Consider the following 18,778-nt stretch of genomic DNA (forward strand, 5'->3'; position numbering starts at 1 on the left):
CAATCTGTTTTGAAAGATACAAATCTACTCAATGATACATTTCAGCAACTCCTTAAAAAAGTTTCGTAAAGTATGTATCTATGCTTCAATTCTATTAGTCACAAAACTGGGGTAAACTGAGCAGTGTTTTGCAACAAGGTTGTAGAGAGAGGACCTCTGAATTTTCATGGACTCTGTGGAAGAGAAAATTCAGTAAAAAGAGATCAAAGCATCCTGCTGTCATCTGATGGGCAAAAGTAGTAACACAGAGAAAGAATCCAGATTTCTCTATATGTTACTTTTTATTTCTACAAGAAGTTTAGTTTTCCAGCTCAAAAGCCACTAAAGTATCAGATGCCTTATAAAAACCAAACTTTGAAAAGAAAGGCTGCTAAATACTTTTTCACATAAATGGTCCAAGGAAGCTCTCATAAGATCAGTTTAATCTTGAATTTAACTTGTTCTTGCATGAAAAGGTCTTCCAATAGAATAGTTCATATACCATTATAAAATGAGATCAAAGAGATGGCTTATGAACTGCACTGTCAGGATACAGAAGCTGCAAATTGCAATAAATGAGTGTATGATTCTTTTAACTTGAGAAAGCCATTTAAATATTGCTCTAAGTCAGCTGAGCACCTGCTCTCTGCTGTCTGGATAGAGCAAAACTCTCCTATAGGAAGTGACAAGCTGCCTTTTACAGAAAATTCAGACAAACAGGTGAACAAATTGGACCTTCTATAAATATATTCAGTTTGTATCCTGGTATCACTGTTTTTCAAAACTATGGTCCTGGTACGCTCTTTCATTTTGTGCATGTGTGTGGTTGCCAATTCTTTAATGTAGTAGGTTCCTACTTTTATCAAATATTGTGAAGGAGTAATACTGAGTGTGCATTAATTCAAAGAACCAGCACAAGAGGTGATTATCACTATGAAGTCTGAAAGGAAATTTGAATATTCCTAATGAAAACAACTTTCTTTGATGCTCAGAATGTTCTTCTGCTTTGTTTAGTCACTGACATCTTCCATTATGACAGAATTAATTTAAGCACAAGACATGTTCAGATTGCTGGTATCATAAGAGTGTAATAAATTTTTAAATACAAAGCATTTCAGTAGGCATTTCACAGAGCCACATGTGTGTTGCATACAAAACTAACAAGAGACTAGAATCGGTTAATGGTGTTTCCCAATCTATATTTCATATGCATAAGCAGATGGCCACAACTTTCATTCTTGAGAAAAAAAAAATCTCAAAAAAACAGGCTGAAAGAGATCTTGAAAGGTCAAGGCAAAGGCACACTTCAAATGATTAAAAGAGAAAATTTAACCTCCTATGAAGCAGCCTTCCTTCAACTGACTTTTGGCATGGATTAATTTATTTTAAAAAAATCATTAGCAGCCAGAAATGCCTATTAATAGGATTACTTGAACAGGAGATATGAAATACCAAGTCTTGGTCAAATCAGAGCTTTTACTCATGGCCAGCTCAATTCAGGTAGAATTTTAGAAATTCTTATTTTGAAAAACAAAGGAAAAAAGCTGCACTTTGTTATAGTGCATCCTTTCATTTTAAAGCTGGGAGTTCATGCAGTATTTAAGAGAGACAGGTTACTTGGTTTTGCAATGAAAGAATTTAAAGAACTTCGCCTGCTCCAAGTTTGCAAAAAAATAACATTGAAGGACAAAAATGGTATTAATAAAAATAAAATTTAGATTTAAATATCCCATTTCCTCCCTTTTCTTATTCATGCCTGTGCTTTCATCCTTAACTAGGAGCCATGTACTGAATTTCAAAGCATTATTTCTCTGCACTGCAATAAGGTCACACTGAGGCTGCCTGCTACAAAAATCAGTCACACAGAAAGAAATGGACAGTGCTTGCTGTACTACTTGGAAATGTCCTCTAGCTTCACAGTTGTTTAAACAATGTATGAAGCTTATGCTGTTAGAATCACAGAGTTAAGTCATTATTCTATTTCAAGATGCAATTGCTCATTTACAATGATGAACAAGAATGTAATTTATTAGGCTATTTACATATTTATTTGTTAGTTAGAAATATACACCACATAGGTTCATGAAATGCCAGCCAAACTAGGTGAGTCTATACATATAAGCAGAATATATACATACAGAATGGCATATTTTGGTCCTGAAAGCATTATTTCTGCTTTCAAGAAATGCAACTGAATGATTTAATATACTGTTAGAGAAAAATGTATTATCAACTAGGACTTTTCATTGAGAAAAAAAAAATGAAGATTCCTGATACTTCTGCTTGGAAGGGCAGAAGTAACAGAGCTCTGCCTTAGGAAATGGTACAAAGCTCTGGAGTGACAGAGGACACGAATTTCAGGTGAGGTGAAAGCAAGAGAATTCATGGGCAATTAGACCTTGTATTTACTGCAAGCACTCTTCATCCAGATACCTGACATCTTTGTCAGAAGGTCAAGACATGAATTCAGTGTTGGGCACATGCCAGGAAGACACTTGTCTACTTTCTGCTGCTTGAAAGATGCCAGCCCTCACTGCTGCACAGCAGTGATCAGCTGTTACTATGGGAGGCAAGTACATGATAGTATCCACTAAACAGAATTAAAACACATACCTTTCTAGAAGAGGATGGCTGAGCCTTTCCTCTGTCTCTTGGATGGGATGGAGAGCCAGCTTCACACACGCTTAACTTCTCTCTACACCTGGCTATCTTCTTTTTCAGTTTCTCTCTTCTTTGCTGGTCAGCAACTTCGGGAAGAGACAAAGTTGGTCAGATCCAAACTGAAATATTCTTTGTTTCCCTAAGTGAGTTGAAAACACTGTAGTGGTGTCCAATTGCTCAGTAAAGTCAGATTATTGAGATACATTCCACTTCCAACTCACAGCAGTTACAAAATTTATGTCTATTCTTAAAAATTATTAGTAGAGCATACTGGTAGCTGAAGCCGTGCCTTAACTTTCTTGAAATTTTCTTACTTCACAACAAACACCAGCATACAAGACTTCCAAGATCAGGATTGCTAACAGAGCATCTTTCTCAAAAAGTTATAAGCTTTCTATCAGTTTTTTACAACTAGGACTCCTTTGACTGTATTCTCATCCAGTACTTCACAAAAACCCCTGTGTTTATTGGTAAAAAAATCCACACTTACAACATTGAATTTCCTAAATACAGAAATACAGGGCAGGACAAGCAAATTTTTCTTAAGGAAAAATGAAGGCCAGCTCTGAGAGGGCTACTGTCACATCAGAGTGGGGTATTTTTATCAGTCCACACTGATCTGCAGTTCCAGACCTCCCCGGCAGTGCGGAAAGTTGAGTCAGGTATCTGTGTCACCAGATAAAGTAGCCCAAAGACAGGTAAATTTTCTGTGTATGAGTTTGCCATCAGTCACCTAAATCGTACACAATATAGTCCAAAGTCTTGGCAGATTATGAAACACAAAATCATTCAGGTTGGAGAAAGCCTCCAAGAGTGAGTCCAACCTTTGACCAATCACCACCTCGCCAACTGAATCACAGCACCAAGTGCCACATTGAGTTGTTTCTTAAACACTTCCAGAGGTGGTGACTCCACCACCTTCCTGGGCAGGCCGTTCCTATGCTTGACAACCATTTCCATGTAGAAGTTCTTCCTGATGTCCAACCTAAATCTCCCCTGGCATGGCTTAAGACTGTGTCCTCTTGTCCTGTTGCTGGTTGCCTGGCAGAAGGGTCTGACTATCACCTGGCTACAGCCTCCTTTCAGGCTCTTGTAGAGAGTGACAAGGTTCCCCCCAAGCCTCCTTTTCTCCAGGCTAAGCACCCCCAGCTCCCTCACACACTCCTCACAGGACTGGTACTCCAGACCCCTTACCAGCCTTGTTGCCCTTGTCTGGATACACTCCAGTACCTCAATGTCTTGTTTGCCCAGAACTGGACAAAACACTCAAAATTTTCAAAGTTGAAAAATCACAGTGAGGCTGATGAAAAATTAATAATTTAATTCCCAAATAGGGAAAAATTAAGCAAACACACTTTTGAAGTCTGTATACCAAATGAAAATTTTCTCATTCACTTAACACATATCCAAGTGTATGAATCATTTGTTTGATAGAGACACACAAAGGCCTTTGAGGATTTCTTCTCTGGTTTCATAATATATTTATATCATACTCTAGGAGACCCCAAACTGCACATGCACTACTATATTTAATGCATGGAAATGTAAAAAACTTCAGGGATTGGTGTGGTACATTCTTCTACACAGCTGAGACCTACAGCAATCTGAGAACGTTTAATCAACCTTTAAAATGCATTCATCTCTGTACCCTACACACATATTACTCTCCAGGAAATATTTAAGTAAGTGCATTCATTGCATTGAAACATTTTAGTCCCCTTTTAAGATGGAATTTAATCTTTCAGATGTGAAATCTTTGCTCTCATTGCTCAGGAAACTCCCTCTTTCTTTTAATTCTTACAATTGATATGTAAAATATAGAGTAATTTCTTTTATGGCTGCTGATTTATCCATCATATGCTATTAAATACTTCCAATATGAGACTGCTTAAATTACTGGGAAAAAATTAGCTGAAGTTAACAAATGCTACATTATACAACTCTGAATTAAAAATATACATTTTAACAGAATGATAAAATATACTGTGCCATTAAATAATTAAAACTGAATGTTTTTCTTTCTGTACTGAGTTATCCTGTGTGTTCTAAATTAGTATTATTTCTAATTGTGTTTGTCTTAAAAATTACAGGGAAGCACTTAAAAATTAGCTACAGATTAGACATTTCATATATTTGAGATAAATAATTACTTATTCTGGGCCAATACAGCGTGTCTGTGTGTGCACATCCATGGAGGCTACAAAAACTCACCTCTTGCCTACTGCCCAGATAAAATGGTGATGGCTGATTGAACAAATATCTAGAGAAACAATGGGTGAATGAGAATCCTACAAAGCAATAATGCAATATATACAGAAGGATGGGTAAGGGTGAGTAGGTGTCTGAAACAGCAAATTCCCTACACTCAGGTGCTTAGGTGAAAAGTGGGTTTGCCTACGACAATACAAGTTTTAACATTTTACTGCATGTTCCACCTGCACCTCATGGCTTAACAGGAGTATCTGGGAAAAGTGCAAAGCAGTGTGAATATTACTGCAAAACAGAATTCCCATGTTGTCCTTATTCTGCTCTTCACAGGAGTAACTCTGAAATTTGGCACACATGAATGTCTTTACTACTGGCATTCAAAGCTGATAAAAATCTCCTCCAGGACTGGTGCTGTGACTTTTCACCCAAAGCATGGCTTATGCCAAGAATAAAGAACAGTAAGGATTCCAGCTAAGACTACCTTGGGATATCAAAATGACCCACTGGGACTACCATCCCCTGCAGGGGAAATGTGGAGTCCTTGCCTCACACCTGCCATGCAGTGAGCTTAGCTCAGCTAATCCATTCATTAAGTGTACTCCAAAATCCATAAAGTCACTTGTGTACTGAAGGGCAGCACAGACATGCAAAACAGAATGTCAGAAAACTCCATATATAATACATAATATACACATCTTATTGTCAAAATAGGAGTTTTCAGGCTAGATCTGTGGTAAAAGCTAGGAATTTTGAAACCAGCAAAGTAAGAGATAGAGAAATCCTTCTAAAAAGAGTTGATGCAGATGTAAACAGCTGGAGGTAAGTAAGGAAAGCTCTAAGCCAGTCAGCAAGTAACACAAATGCAGAAACAGGCTGCCCTACGTCTCCTTAGTTCACATCCTCTACCCATGCAAGGATGGGAGAACCCAGTCTTATGCTTTGACTTCAAGCCAGATAGAAAACTTGCCTGGAACTTTGAGGCACTAATTACAGTATTACAACTGAGAGGAGCTGAAGACACTTAAGGCTGTCATATATAACCACTTGTGTTGCAGTGCAAATATATTAAACACAGAAAGAAAGAGATCAGCATTCAAGAGACATCCAATTTCAGAAGAGAGATTTAGCTTTTAATTGAAAACATTGCTCACTGTTTAAGTTATCTTCTGCTTCAAACCCATTACAGATATAAAGCTTCTTTAGCTTTCAGTGAGGTCCATAAATCACATATGAAAGAAATGCCCTTGGCATATTGTCATAGACTTATAGAAAGTAAACATAAACTGCATTTGTTAACAGATACCTAAAACAGTTTCACTGCAAGTAGCTTTTATTTGAACATTGGCTACAGGAACATGTCACATATGCAGAGTTAAATATGGGAAAAGTACATAATAGTAAATATCTTGTGATAAATAAATGAAAAAAAAGAAAACCACTGGGTTACTTTTAATCTTTTTAAAAGGGCAAAACAAAATGCGCAGCAATAAAATAATACAGTTTGTAAATCCAAATAATGAGTCCCTTTAAAAATCTTATTAGAGCTTTAAAGATTAATTGGATCTCATTAACTACTGTGCTCAAAACCCCACAGAGTCATAGTATAGTAGGAGAAAAAGTATTAGAATATAAACTATTTAGTGATTCTGTAGATCAGATAAATTCAGTCTGTGAACCTAGATTCCATACCTTATTGCATCCACTCCATGAATCCATTCTCTTATTTTTGTTGTCAGTAAAAGGAAGCATAAGAAAGACTGAATTTCAGATGTTAAACTGTAGCACTCCTCATAAAGAGGCACCTATAAGACACTGATCAATCTGTCACTTTTGCCCAGGCAAATACTCTTCCCAGAGTACACCACACTTCAAAGCAGACATCACATCACTTTACCTCCCTTTTAGAATACTCCCTCTAAAGGCTTAATTATTTTTGCCGTAAGTCTAGACTGCAGCATCATTTCAAGACATGTTTAAAGTTATAAAACAAATGTCATAAATCTGGAAGACACAAACTAATCATATATATCACAGTCCTAGTCAGTTTGAAAGCTCTGCACTTGGACACTACGATCTGGAATGTCAGTGGCTGTCCTTTGCTCTGAATTTCGAATTGCTAAATTTATCATATCACATCACAAAACAGCTTGCAGTTAAACTTCAAGTTATTTCATTTTTGATGTAAATAATTGATGGCAACAATGAAATACAAAGTAATGTTTAAATTGAGCTCAGCTTACAGAACAATGTATCTCAAAGGAATTATACAACATTCAGAATTTCTCTGTGTTTTTATATGAGCTATTTTTGCAATAACACACTTGAAGTTATTGTTTCCCTTTTGAATTCTTTTTTAGATAAATCATACAAACACTATCTCAGCTGAGCTTGAAGTACCTAGTGACCATAACTACACTGTCCAGTGTATCAGTTGGTGATATTTTGCAAGCAAGCACTTCCTTCTCTAAGAATTTTTACTGTCAGTTTCCTAGCTCTACATGAACTTCCAATACATCATAATTTAAGCACCTGGGGTGAGATCTCATAAAATATAAACTGAATTTTGCCACCAGCTATGAAGTTCAGGTTCCTTATAAGTCGAACACTTAGAAATTTTAATTTTCATAACTCTAAGAGATGATTTTGCAGTCCTTCTTTACATCAGGTATCAGTAGCACTGTTTCATCAAACAAGGCAGGAATCACCATAAAAAAGGGTGACAAAGTACTTAAGGGCTTGATAGTAAGGCCCTGCTTGTATCAAATACAAAGTAACAGCTATAAGAGGGTTTGTACTTCAGATATCTGATACTACTTGGCAAAGGTACTACTGGTGAAACCTGGTCATTGCTAAGACTTGGAAATAATGCCTAGCAGTGATATGAAACCTTCAAAGGCATTTCAGAAGAGGTTAGAAGCACTGGATTATCCCAAATCCATGCACCTCTGATGCTCCTCATCCAGCAGACATCTCCTACATACCTCTGTCAGCCTCATGAAGAACACAGCAGCCTGCCAACAGTGACTGCCCACAACCTGCAATGCTGCACCAGCCCTGAAGGACACATCTAAGGCTGCCCAGGTAAACCTCCATTTGTGCACCCTAGAGAGAGAGGTCCAGCAGGCTTCTAGGTGGCCCCTGACAGCGATTTTGTTTTCAGGGTACCACTGGCCCCAGTGGCCCACAAGGACAATTTAGACACACTGTACTGAGATAATGCTGAAAATAAGTGAAATGCATAATCTTATTCTTGTTCTCTGGTATGCTATGGCTATTTTGTAATCCTGAGTAATGATGGACAATTGTATAAAAACAACAATCCTCCCCACCAGCAGACAGAGGGTAAAGCTGGGTAAATTAGAATAAAGATCAGGGACACATTTTCAGTAATAATGATGCGTAACTACTGAAACATCTACAAAAGGAAGTTATGTTTTCTCTATTTTGTGACCTTCACAAGTCAAGACTGCATGCTTTTCTTGTTTATGTGCTTTATTTACCACATTCAATATGGCTGTTAAGTTCCATATTAGAACAACTGGATTGAACTTCTGGTTTGCTTAACTCATGATGTCAGTCTAGACGATCTCAAGTCTTTTCACAGCTACAAGTTGTGAAAAATGTATTTTTGATGTACATATCTAAAATTAATTACCTCATATAAAACCCCAACACCTTTTATTATAGAAGAAACTTTACAGTAAATAACTTCTGGAGAAAAAAGTAAAATCACTACAGTTAAAAGTACAGATTCATAAAAAAATTTTTCTATAAGTTTTCCTGCTCACTAAATTTCAGACTTAATAAATATATCAGGACATCTTTCCAAAGACATAACACAGGCATTAGAATTACCTGAGTGTTTGAATTTAAAGAGATTATTTTAGTCGCTTACAATTTTCATTTTCAGAAATACATACTTAAGGACAGGATTTAACAGGAAAAAAAAGAGATAGGGTGGTTTTGTGAAAGCTTCTTGTAAAATAGCAGCAACAACAAAACATGTAAAACAGCTTTTCATAGATCTCTGCTTTTTCATAATGTAAACTGTAAAAAGTGTAAAGATATATGTGTTCATGGGAAAAATTAGCATTTAAATACAGAATTACATAAAAATATGTAATTCTTGATATTTTTGCTAGAACTTCACCCCTTTAAAGGGTGGAAAACCAACATTACTATCAGTCTGAATTGTTACCTCTCCCTTTCTCTCACTGCCCTCTCTCCAAGAATTCAAGTTCCACCAGGCTAGAATAGATCTATGGTGGGTAACTTCTCAGAATATTTGTTCTTCTTCTTCTTCTTCTCCCCCTGCCCCAGTATCAAAGAGATCTGCATTCCTAAGCACACTAATCACTAAGTTCAAGCTGTACTATCAATATGCCTTGTGGAAAAACCTCTAAACATATGGGTTGAAAAGTTAGTACTGTTAGAAACTAGGCATGTGTAGCAGCAGCTGTCTTGGCATAGCCTTTGTAAAGTTTTCTGGCACAAGTTTCACAACCACAGGCTTCTAATGGCCACTGGTATCAATCAACATGCTTGGACTAATTCTGAACATAGAAGTTTCACATTTCAAGAAGTTTCACATTCTAACAACTATTTTAAGTCAGTAAGCCTGATCTAATACACAGGAACATGCTCACTGCTAGCCCAGGGGCATGGCACCTTGCCTGCCTTGCTGCCAGCTAAGATACCAGGAAAAGAACAGTGGAAACTAAATCCACTTTAAGGACAGAACACATTCAGTAGGCCAGGGAGAATGCCAACTACAGTATCATGTTTAATTCTTAAACACTAATGACTGATGCATGGCAACAACCCCAAAGGGAAATACTCACCTGCTACTCTAGCAGTACATGAAGCACATTTTCAGGAGGTATTTTTTAACACTATTTGCAGGAATTCTGTTTTGTAAATCTATGCTATTAATAAATCTTATAATTTTAATCTAAATTTACCCCCTTGCCCAAATCCTGAAATAGAGGGGGAACAGAAACTTTATTTGGAATGCAATAACTACACAAAGAACACAAAGAGAAAAAAGTAATAATATGCTTTAGTTAAAACAATGACATGCCACTGAGAGAACTACTCACAGTGAACTACTGTGAGAATAAAGGTGTAAACCCCTCATCCTCAGTGACACTAAAGATACTGCTGATATTCAACCACATTGAAGTTAAAATTGTGCCTGGCTAAATCACGCGTCTCATCTTGAGCAAGAAAGAAGAAATTGTTTTGAAAATATTCTAAAATCCCTTTTTATTACTTTTCTTCCTCAGCATATTTGCAACATTCTTCCTGTCTGAGCTACTGGCTGTCATCTCCATGTAATCTGTCTCACAGAACAACGGAGGAAGGAAAATGATTCTCCAGGGTTTACCAGAGACTCTACAAATGGTACCTTGAGCTCAACACCTGAACATGTCACACTTGGTTGCAAGGTCATTACAGTACAGAAATGTGTATCTCTTGATGAACAATGCATAGAACTGCAGGGAAAAAATGCAGTCACTCTAATTTTAAGTATGAAATAAAATTGAAATAATTTTAAATTTTATTATAAAAACCTAGAATTTATAAGGATAGTGCAGAAACTGACCAAGATATACCTGGGTGGTATTAACTTTAAATACTGAGAAGTCAGTGAGACCAGAAATGATGAATTTGAAAGTAGGTGTTTCTCATGGAATTACTTCTTTGATAACTACAAAACTTTCAGCCTAAATGGCAGAGTTTCTTATTATTTGTGAAGGAATCTTAGTCAGATGGAACAGCATATAAAGTAATGCAGGTCAGAAAAAAGATAGCAGTTACATGCACACATTGAGCAGTGAGAGAAATCCTCAAAGGTTTTAGTTAAGAAAGGTCCAGGATTTTGCTATGCATTTGTACCATATCCTTAAGATTATCCTTTCTCTTGCAGTTGCGACACTTTTGCCATTGACAAATGAAGTGTCCTGCTAAACACAGCTAATCCCTGCCAGCCCAGATCCATCTCTCCAGCATTCCACTGATGCAGATTCAAGGTATCTCCAAGTAGCTGAAGGAGAATGTGAAAGCTGAATAAACAAGCAGACACATGAATGCTGAGTTAAGGGTTATATGCTATTGTTACTCTTCACTGGCTCTTTTGCTAAGTCAGTTTTACAGCAGCATTTACAGAATCAATACATAACAAATACTTACGTTTGATGCTGGCCAACCTACTTTTGGGCAATGAAGTGTCTACAGCTGCTGAAAATAAGAAAAACATCAAATGTGAGTGACTCAATATTTACTTAGTATATGTGACAGCTAGAAAAATGGAGTAACAAAACAACACAGAAAAAGACTAATTTCATTGTTTATTTTAAAATATTCTAGTTACTGTGTACCTAAAGTATTAGGTTGTCATTAATATGGTCACAGGATTTGAGATAAAGCTCTCTGGGTAAAACACATATTTAAAGGAAAAATCATCACTTAAATGAAGACTCCTTTCAAAAGGTTTCTGTACATTTTGTTCTGATAGTGTTTACCTGCATTCCTGAGGATACTGAGTATGTCATGAGACATAACATTGTGAGTATTGTAGTTGTGAGGATGGACTCTGTCAGTAACATGATTTTCTCATTTGCAAACACACAGGGCAATTTTCACAGTCCTTAGAACTTGTTATTACTATTCATTGCAAGATGAACAAAAGATTATTAAGTTTTTGAAATAAAAATAATAAAAGAAAGACATTGTGATCTGAGTTTAGGTAGAAATGTTCTGCCTTCATTCCTAAAATAATTTCTGTATGTTTGCTATTATGACTGTCACTATGACCTTCAGTTCAGCCTACTATTTCATAATTCATTATTTCATCAAAAGCAGAATGAAGCCAATACAGCACAAAGTGCTCTAAAATTAAGGTAGAATCCTTGGTAACATTTAAGGAAAATGTTTTCATACAAGACTTCCCATCTCAATCATACATAAGTATTATAAAGTAGAAACCACATCTTGCTGACACATGTATGGGTAAGAAAAAGCAATTTTCTACAATCCAGTTCATCCCGTCTTGGTATGACGCTATTCTGAGAGACTGAGGTAAATTTAGGGGGAGACAGTTCATTCATACATGCACATTTTTACCTTTGGCTGCAAGAACTCTGTTATAATGAACCACCATGTGATCTCTGATCAGGTATTGGCTAGCTAGATTTCGAGAGGAGCAAATGCAGAAAGCTGTAAGATTAAAATACATTTGAACATTGGAAAGGCAAGCAAAAGAATACTACAATTTTAAACAGTTATTAACTGCAATTCAAACTCACAAACTTTAAGACACTGTTTAACTTTGCTCAAAGGCAGTATTTTTTTATCTGTTACTATCACACGAAATCATCATGTCTCCTTTTTCTTTCCTCAATGAGCCATTAATTCAACAAATAGCTGCAAAAGTAGCTGAAATTGTACTACAAAAATGTTAACATGGAAACTTCCTGTTCTTCACTCTATGTTCTTTTGAGAAAAAAAGGTGTCTGAAGTGTCAGTATAGCACAGAATCACAAACTAGCCCATGTAAACTACTGGCTCTAAAGGAATGTGTTTAACCTCAGGGGTTCTTTAATGTGGTAAACGTATCTATATATATAAGTATATTACAGCTAACAGAGATGGGAGATCTTTATATATTTGTTCATCTTGCTACCAATTTGTAGTCAGCAGTAAAGTCAAGGTAAAACTAATTCCTTGAAAGTATTTTCAGTAAGGCATACTAAACATAAGTACTATTAAACTTCTCCAAATAAGATTTATACAGAAGTTTTAAGAAAAAATTAGGCACAAAATCAATTAATTCACATAAATGGAACCAAGTCGACCTGATGAAAGTACACGTTACTTACCATTACTTTTATTACTTAAGTGTCCTTTAAATGGACTTGCTGGACCACATCTGGGAATGACAAGACCTGGGCATTCATTCATCTTAACTAAACATGAAACAAAAACCAAAGTTAGAAAAAAATCCCCACACATATTTTTATAGACAAGATAAAGTCTTTCTCCAAAAAATGCAAGAATGGTTCTAATGGATCTTCTTCAAAATCTTCTTCAATCATTTTAAAATCACTGAACTATAAATGTAGTTAAATAATTTAATCTAAACACCAAGGTGCAATGATAGCGCTCTCAGTGGTTCAGTGAGCTAAACAGCAGAACAGACTTTCAGAACACTTTAGTCTGAATGTAACACTGGTCATTAAACTCTACAGAGATACAGTCACAATTCTGTTTCTATGCTAACCTCCAGTTTGTTTCAAAGTTCACGGCACTTTGAGAGACTGGGAATTCCACAGACAAGTGGAGATGCCAACAAAACTTAAACAACCAGTTGCTCTGGAAACTGAGAGAATGTGGATTAAAAGATCTGCATCTCCTCTTTGAAAACCTGTGGCTGTCATGCAACCTAAGATTTAAAAACTGGCTTTAGAACAAATTTGTTTTAGAACAAATTTGGACAGGAGAAATGCCAGGACTACAAATACTAGTGTATACAGAGCACTGCTTTAAGGCATTAAAGGTATATAAAATGTAAACCAAAACAAACAGGATTTTTTTAACAGGGTAAGTATACCAACCACACTTACTTAACATTAATTCTAAAACTGTACACACAAGTTCTACAAATTTAATACTATTAACTATCAAAGTCCATGTGGTCTTCCCATCCCCACTGTACTTCTCAGCTGTCAGTTCAAGGCTCTGCAACCACCATGCAGGTGAAATGGGAATCTCAACTGCATTACTGCTCCTGTTGACCTCTGGCTTTCCCCCTTTCAGCCCATGAAGAAGCACACTGGACCTGCCCAGTGTGAGCAGGAATCTCCTCCCAGTGACCTCAGCTGGGGTGATACAGGCTGTTTACCTTTACAAACTGACCAGGGGGCAGGGAGCCATGGTGACAGCCATGCCACACATGGCAACAGCCCCTCACCCCACCTCTCACAGCTCACCTCCTGCAGGCCCAGCACCTGGCTCTGCAGGGCTTCTTTTTCATTTCCCACTGTTACATCATGATTGGTAAAGTACTATTGCAATTACATATATAACTACCATAGTATATAACTCTGTATTTAAGTTCAACAGCATGTTGCACAAGATGGTGAACATGGTGTCTTAAATATTAATTAGTAGAGACTTCAGCAAAACAAACCATTCATTTAACGATGTTTTAACATTATTTACTCAAGGCCTTATAAAAAAGCCATACTGTACTAAATTTTGAATGACTACTGCTAGTATAGAAGGCTATAAAAATATCTTAAGAAAAAAAAGAAAATTAAAATAATTTTCCCCTGTTGTGAAATAACACTAAATCTGGATCAACAGATTCTACCTTTCTTACAAAGCACAGAAAATACAAGGGCAATCTTTGAAAAAAACTTTGAAAAGCCAGCCTTTATACAGTACAGGCTTCTGTGGATTTACAGTAGTAGCTGTGGTGTTTGCAATAACAGCACTCTCACTCCTTTTGCTGTGAAGTTGCCAGATCAGCAGTTGAAAAAGGACAGTGAAAAAAAAGCTCTTGGAGATTTTTTCAACACTATCCTGCAATTGTTTTAACTCTTTACTGTTATCTTTAAATCCAAAGGCCAACATTCCTGCTCATCTGTATCAATTTCAAATGGCTGATTCCCCTCATGGTACAACTCTTCCTTATCTCAGTTAGTGATTTAAACTGAGATACATATGGACAAACAATAAATTATTTTTCAAATATTAAAATTCCAAACACATGTTTATTATATTTATTAGATTCAGAATGTTTCCACAATGACTGCAAACCTTTTCCAATAAAGCATTTATTTCCTGTTAAAATATTTTATTTCTCTACCATACATTACTACATACAAGTGGTATCCACAGTCTAGCTGGATCCACTCCGAAACCCATGACTTCCAGAATTTACAACATGCAGGTGTTGGAAGAATGCAAGTCTTTGGGAGGACTTGAATGTTAGATTATAAATTTTAGTTGATAGAATTTTCTCTAGTGATAAAAACCTGCATGCATATATACCTGAAATCTGGATTACAGCAGACAATTGGGAATCAGAAATGTTTCATTTACAATTGCTTAAATAACCAAAATATTCTACTGGTTTTTGTGCTTCAGAGCTTGGCTATAATTCCAGAGGGAAGAATCTGTGGTATTGTTAGGTAAATGCTTACAGTACCACTGACTCACCCTTATGTGACAGAATCCTAGAAGAGCAAACATGATCACTTTAAAAAAAGCAGACACTGCTCTCTCTACAATTGATTCTCTTCAGGTAAGCTAAATTACTTTGTCCCACATTAAACACCATCAGGGACACTCAGAAACCTGTTGCTTTTTATGTCTTCAGCTAGAGACACAACTGCTCAGCACTGCAAGACTGGACTTTACAAGGTTCACTTGCTTTGCATCACCAGCAGATGGCACAGCGGAAATTCTACAGGAAAAACTCTGCTGGTTTAGTCCTTTACAATTCATTTGTACCTGGCTTGTACCCGGGGAAGGAGCAGGGAGGAAAAAAGGAGGAAATACTGGCATCACTGTTTCACAGGTGAAAAAAGCTGTCCAAAAGTGTCAGTCGGGAGAAATAAAGAACGTTTCTATGCCCTCTACTTGGACTATGGACATAGAGACGGCACAGAAATCACCCTTATCATGGAAACACATGTTGCTACTGTCAGAGAAGAAAGTGGAGAATTTGCTACGTGCAGGCTCTTTTTACCTTCCTGAAGGCAGAAAGTGCTAATGGTCAAAAGTTTCACAGCTATCATTTCAGGCTATCTTTTCACTTGAACGGGTATTTATTTGGATTCCAGCTGTGTTTTCAGTTATTTGCACAACAGCAGAAACAAACTGAAGGCTTAGGTATGCAAAGAGAGCTTTAAAGGAGAAGGTGGGATTTTCAGTAATTTACAGCTAATCAAATATAAACCAAACAATGGGAGGATAACCATGAAAATATCTTTGATATATGACACATGTAACTATCTGATTGCCTTATAAATGCCTTATAGATGTAAGTGGACTGTCCCCACTGAATATAAAATCAGGATTTTCATACTGAGTGTTCTCCTAAAGTACAGACAGCAAACAAATCAAATACTTCTAAAAATGTATTTGATCTTTTAGATCCTTCTACGACACTAAGCAACAATAAAGAAAAAACTAAAATAGCTTTCTCTAAATGTTTTTCCAGCTGGTATCTAACGTAAGTAATAACTATATTATTCCAAAGAAAATAGAAAGATATTTGTTTAAATTCTAGTTTTATTTTAATTTAAAATGCATCCTATCTTAATTTGTGATGTTACAGTATTAAAGGTTATAAAAATTGGCAGATTACTTTGTTTCCTGGTTGTTAGTGGATAGGCAGAATTTATAGAAATGGTTTTTCTACAAAGTCATTTCAGATTTGGAACGTGAATACATACTGGAAAGAAGCCCAGTCTTTCATTACCATGTTCTCCCAGAAAAGATTTTAAACACAAGTATTAGACTTACTATTTTTATAACAAGCATGTACTTCAGTCATAGCAAATAAAAATTAAATAAATAATGCAATCTATCACGCTACCCTTACCCATCAAGACTTGCTACTTTAAAGATAAGCCATAAAAATACAGAGACCTTAGAGGGGATATTGGATATAGGCATCTAAATCCAGCACTACAAGACATCAAACCTTAACTAGAGACCTGCGAACACTGTAATTTCCAAAAGGCAGCTCCCAGACCTCAGTCTGGGTTCAAACAACCCTCAGCCCCAGGTGGATTTAGACCTCAGGTCTCCCCAGCTGTTCCAGAAGAATATCCTCATCCCTGTCAATACTGACCCTTCTGTGCAGCTGTTTGGCTTTGGGGGCTCCAGCACTCTTGCATTCCTAGTTCTACAGCGGCCTCCTCTCAGCTGGCAATGCAAAACACCTCTGCCTCTAACAGCCTGGAATTGCATCATTTGCAAGAGATTTGGGCATTTGATCCCTCTGAGCCTGATAAGGACCCAAGCTGACAAATGCTTTGCAAAGGCTCCGGCTACTGCGGTGATTTATAAAGGTTTGCTATTCTTGCTTCTTTTACTGCCAACTCTTTTTTTCTTCCCTAATATCTCAATGCTCTAAACCAAAAAGAGTTAAAGAGACACCTTTGCTCAAGTGGATAATTCAGGCAACAACATGCAGATGGCTTGTGCTGTGAATTTCATACACATCAAGGATGTCTGCCATTACCACCCTTATTCTACCAATCAGTTTTACGACCTCTTCAGTGGGCTTCCTGCTATGAATTAACTCTGCTAACTCTATACAACTAACAGTACACAACAACACTAATCCTGTACACATGCTGAGGAAAGAACAAAACTGGTTTAAATAATCTCTGTGAAATCCAAAATTACTTCAAGCAGGGATGGAAACTCCTTTAAGAATCTTATCTAATATGTCTGACAAGGTCATACTTAAAGGAACTGAATTATGACCTGAAATAAATGTTCCTTACCTTTTGAGGTAGAGAACTAGGAGAATTTTCAATTCAATTTCAATCCATTAATTCTTTATGCTACAAAAATTTTTGTATATATGAATATAACACAGAAATACACAGAGGAAAGATGATAGCTCAGAGTACATTAAAAGACTAACCTAGTTACAAAAATCCACATTGGATTTAAACTTTATTTAAATAAGAAACTAATTTTTTCTATTTTTAACTGTTTTCCCTTCACATTAGCACAATATACTCAAAAAACCACTATATTCTATTAGTATTAGTAATAAGGCCATCTTTCCTGTTCATGTAGCTTAAATGTTTGTATCATCCCCCCTGAACTCCTTTCAATATCCCCAGTTTGCTGCCTCTTCCTTACCTGTGGCCATTCCTCCCCTCAAACACTTGCTCAGCTGTGGCTGACCAGGTGCTACAGGAACTACAATTGCTCATCTAGTTTAAGCTTCTCTGGTTGCTTATCCTTGGCTGCCTAGTTCTTACCCTCAGAACAGGATGAGTTTCTCTACAAAATCTGTATTAATTTGTTGGGTTTTCTCCTGCCCAGCCACTGGGTAATACTAATGCTCCTAGTTTATTCACAGATGGGTGAACTGGCAAACAGCTGCAGAACTGGATGCACAAAAAGGCCAGCAGAGAGCAGTGACCCGCTCACAGACTCCTTCCCTAGGTGAACAATACAGGGGCAAACATGGCAAGTCTCCACTGCTTTTCTGCAGCACCTATGCAAACATGAGAGGCCTTCAAACATGGCTTTAGATTTAGCCACTTGCTTACTGCAGATACTGCTCCATTTTATTTGAAAGTTACAGTGAGGCAAAACAAGCATGTCATAATTACACCTGTATTTTCTTTCCTGTTCACGCAAATGAAACAAAAGCCTCTTGAACCCCTTTCTGGTTTTACTTATCAGTCTTGGGAATATAAAGCCTCACATGTGAAGTCATCTTTAAAATAATCTCATTTAAGATTTGTTAATATATAGCAGAATTCACCAGCAAAACTCAATGAATAGAGAGACCCAGGAAATCACACGACCCCAAATTTCAAATAAAGTCCCAAATTTTCCATCTGAATTTTGCACAGGCAAAATATGACGAAAATGATACACCCTCTGACAAGCACTACACATAACCTCCTAAGCCATTAATTAGATGGGTGCTATTTATACACTTACTATGCTGGATTACACAAAAGCTCTTCTATACACATACTCTCAATACCTAAGAGTTAGGTCTCTCAGACCTTTAGAATTAATAATCTTACAGTATTCTGTATTAATTAAAACCATGCAACCAAAATTGTATTTCAATTTCAAGAGTCAAACCCTCCTCTGAAAAATTTAAGGAACCTAATGAAATAATACAGCAGCCTCGAGTCATATCTGATTACATGAC

At 36.7% G+C, this 18,778-nt stretch overlaps 1 protein-coding gene across 10 annotated transcripts in view; it reads right to left on the reverse strand.

Annotated features, from left to right (window-relative positions):
- The window catches only part of SPATA7 (spermatogenesis associated 7), a 34,079-nt gene that overhangs the window by 12,200 nt on the left and 3,101 nt on the right, over positions 1-18,778 (reverse strand). The window contains exons 1-5 of one of the 10 annotated variants that reach the window (XM_064715654.1): positions 17,743-17,850; positions 12,729-12,815; positions 11,974-12,066; positions 11,041-11,088; positions 2,593-2,726 (exon numbers count right to left, since the gene is read on the reverse strand). In XM_064715654.1, coding sequence (XP_064571724.1) covers positions 2,593-2,726; positions 11,041-11,088; positions 11,974-12,066; positions 12,729-12,815; positions 17,743-17,752 — 372 coding nt within the window. In that variant the 5' untranslated portion in view covers positions 17,753-17,850. Of the gene's footprint in view, positions 1-2,592; positions 2,727-11,040; positions 11,089-11,973; positions 12,067-12,728; positions 12,816-13,129; positions 13,148-16,714; positions 16,840-17,375; positions 17,424-17,742; positions 17,851-18,778 lie in introns of those variants that run through there. The other 9 variants (XM_064715655.1, XM_064715652.1, XM_064715651.1 and 6 more) reach the window with 9 other exon arrangements.

This window comes from Zonotrichia leucophrys, chromosome 5 (genome assembly GCF_028769735.1).
Source record: "Zonotrichia leucophrys gambelii isolate GWCS_2022_RI chromosome 5, RI_Zleu_2.0, whole genome shotgun sequence".
Classification (NCBI taxonomy): domain Eukaryota; kingdom Metazoa; phylum Chordata; class Aves; order Passeriformes; family Passerellidae; genus Zonotrichia; species Zonotrichia leucophrys.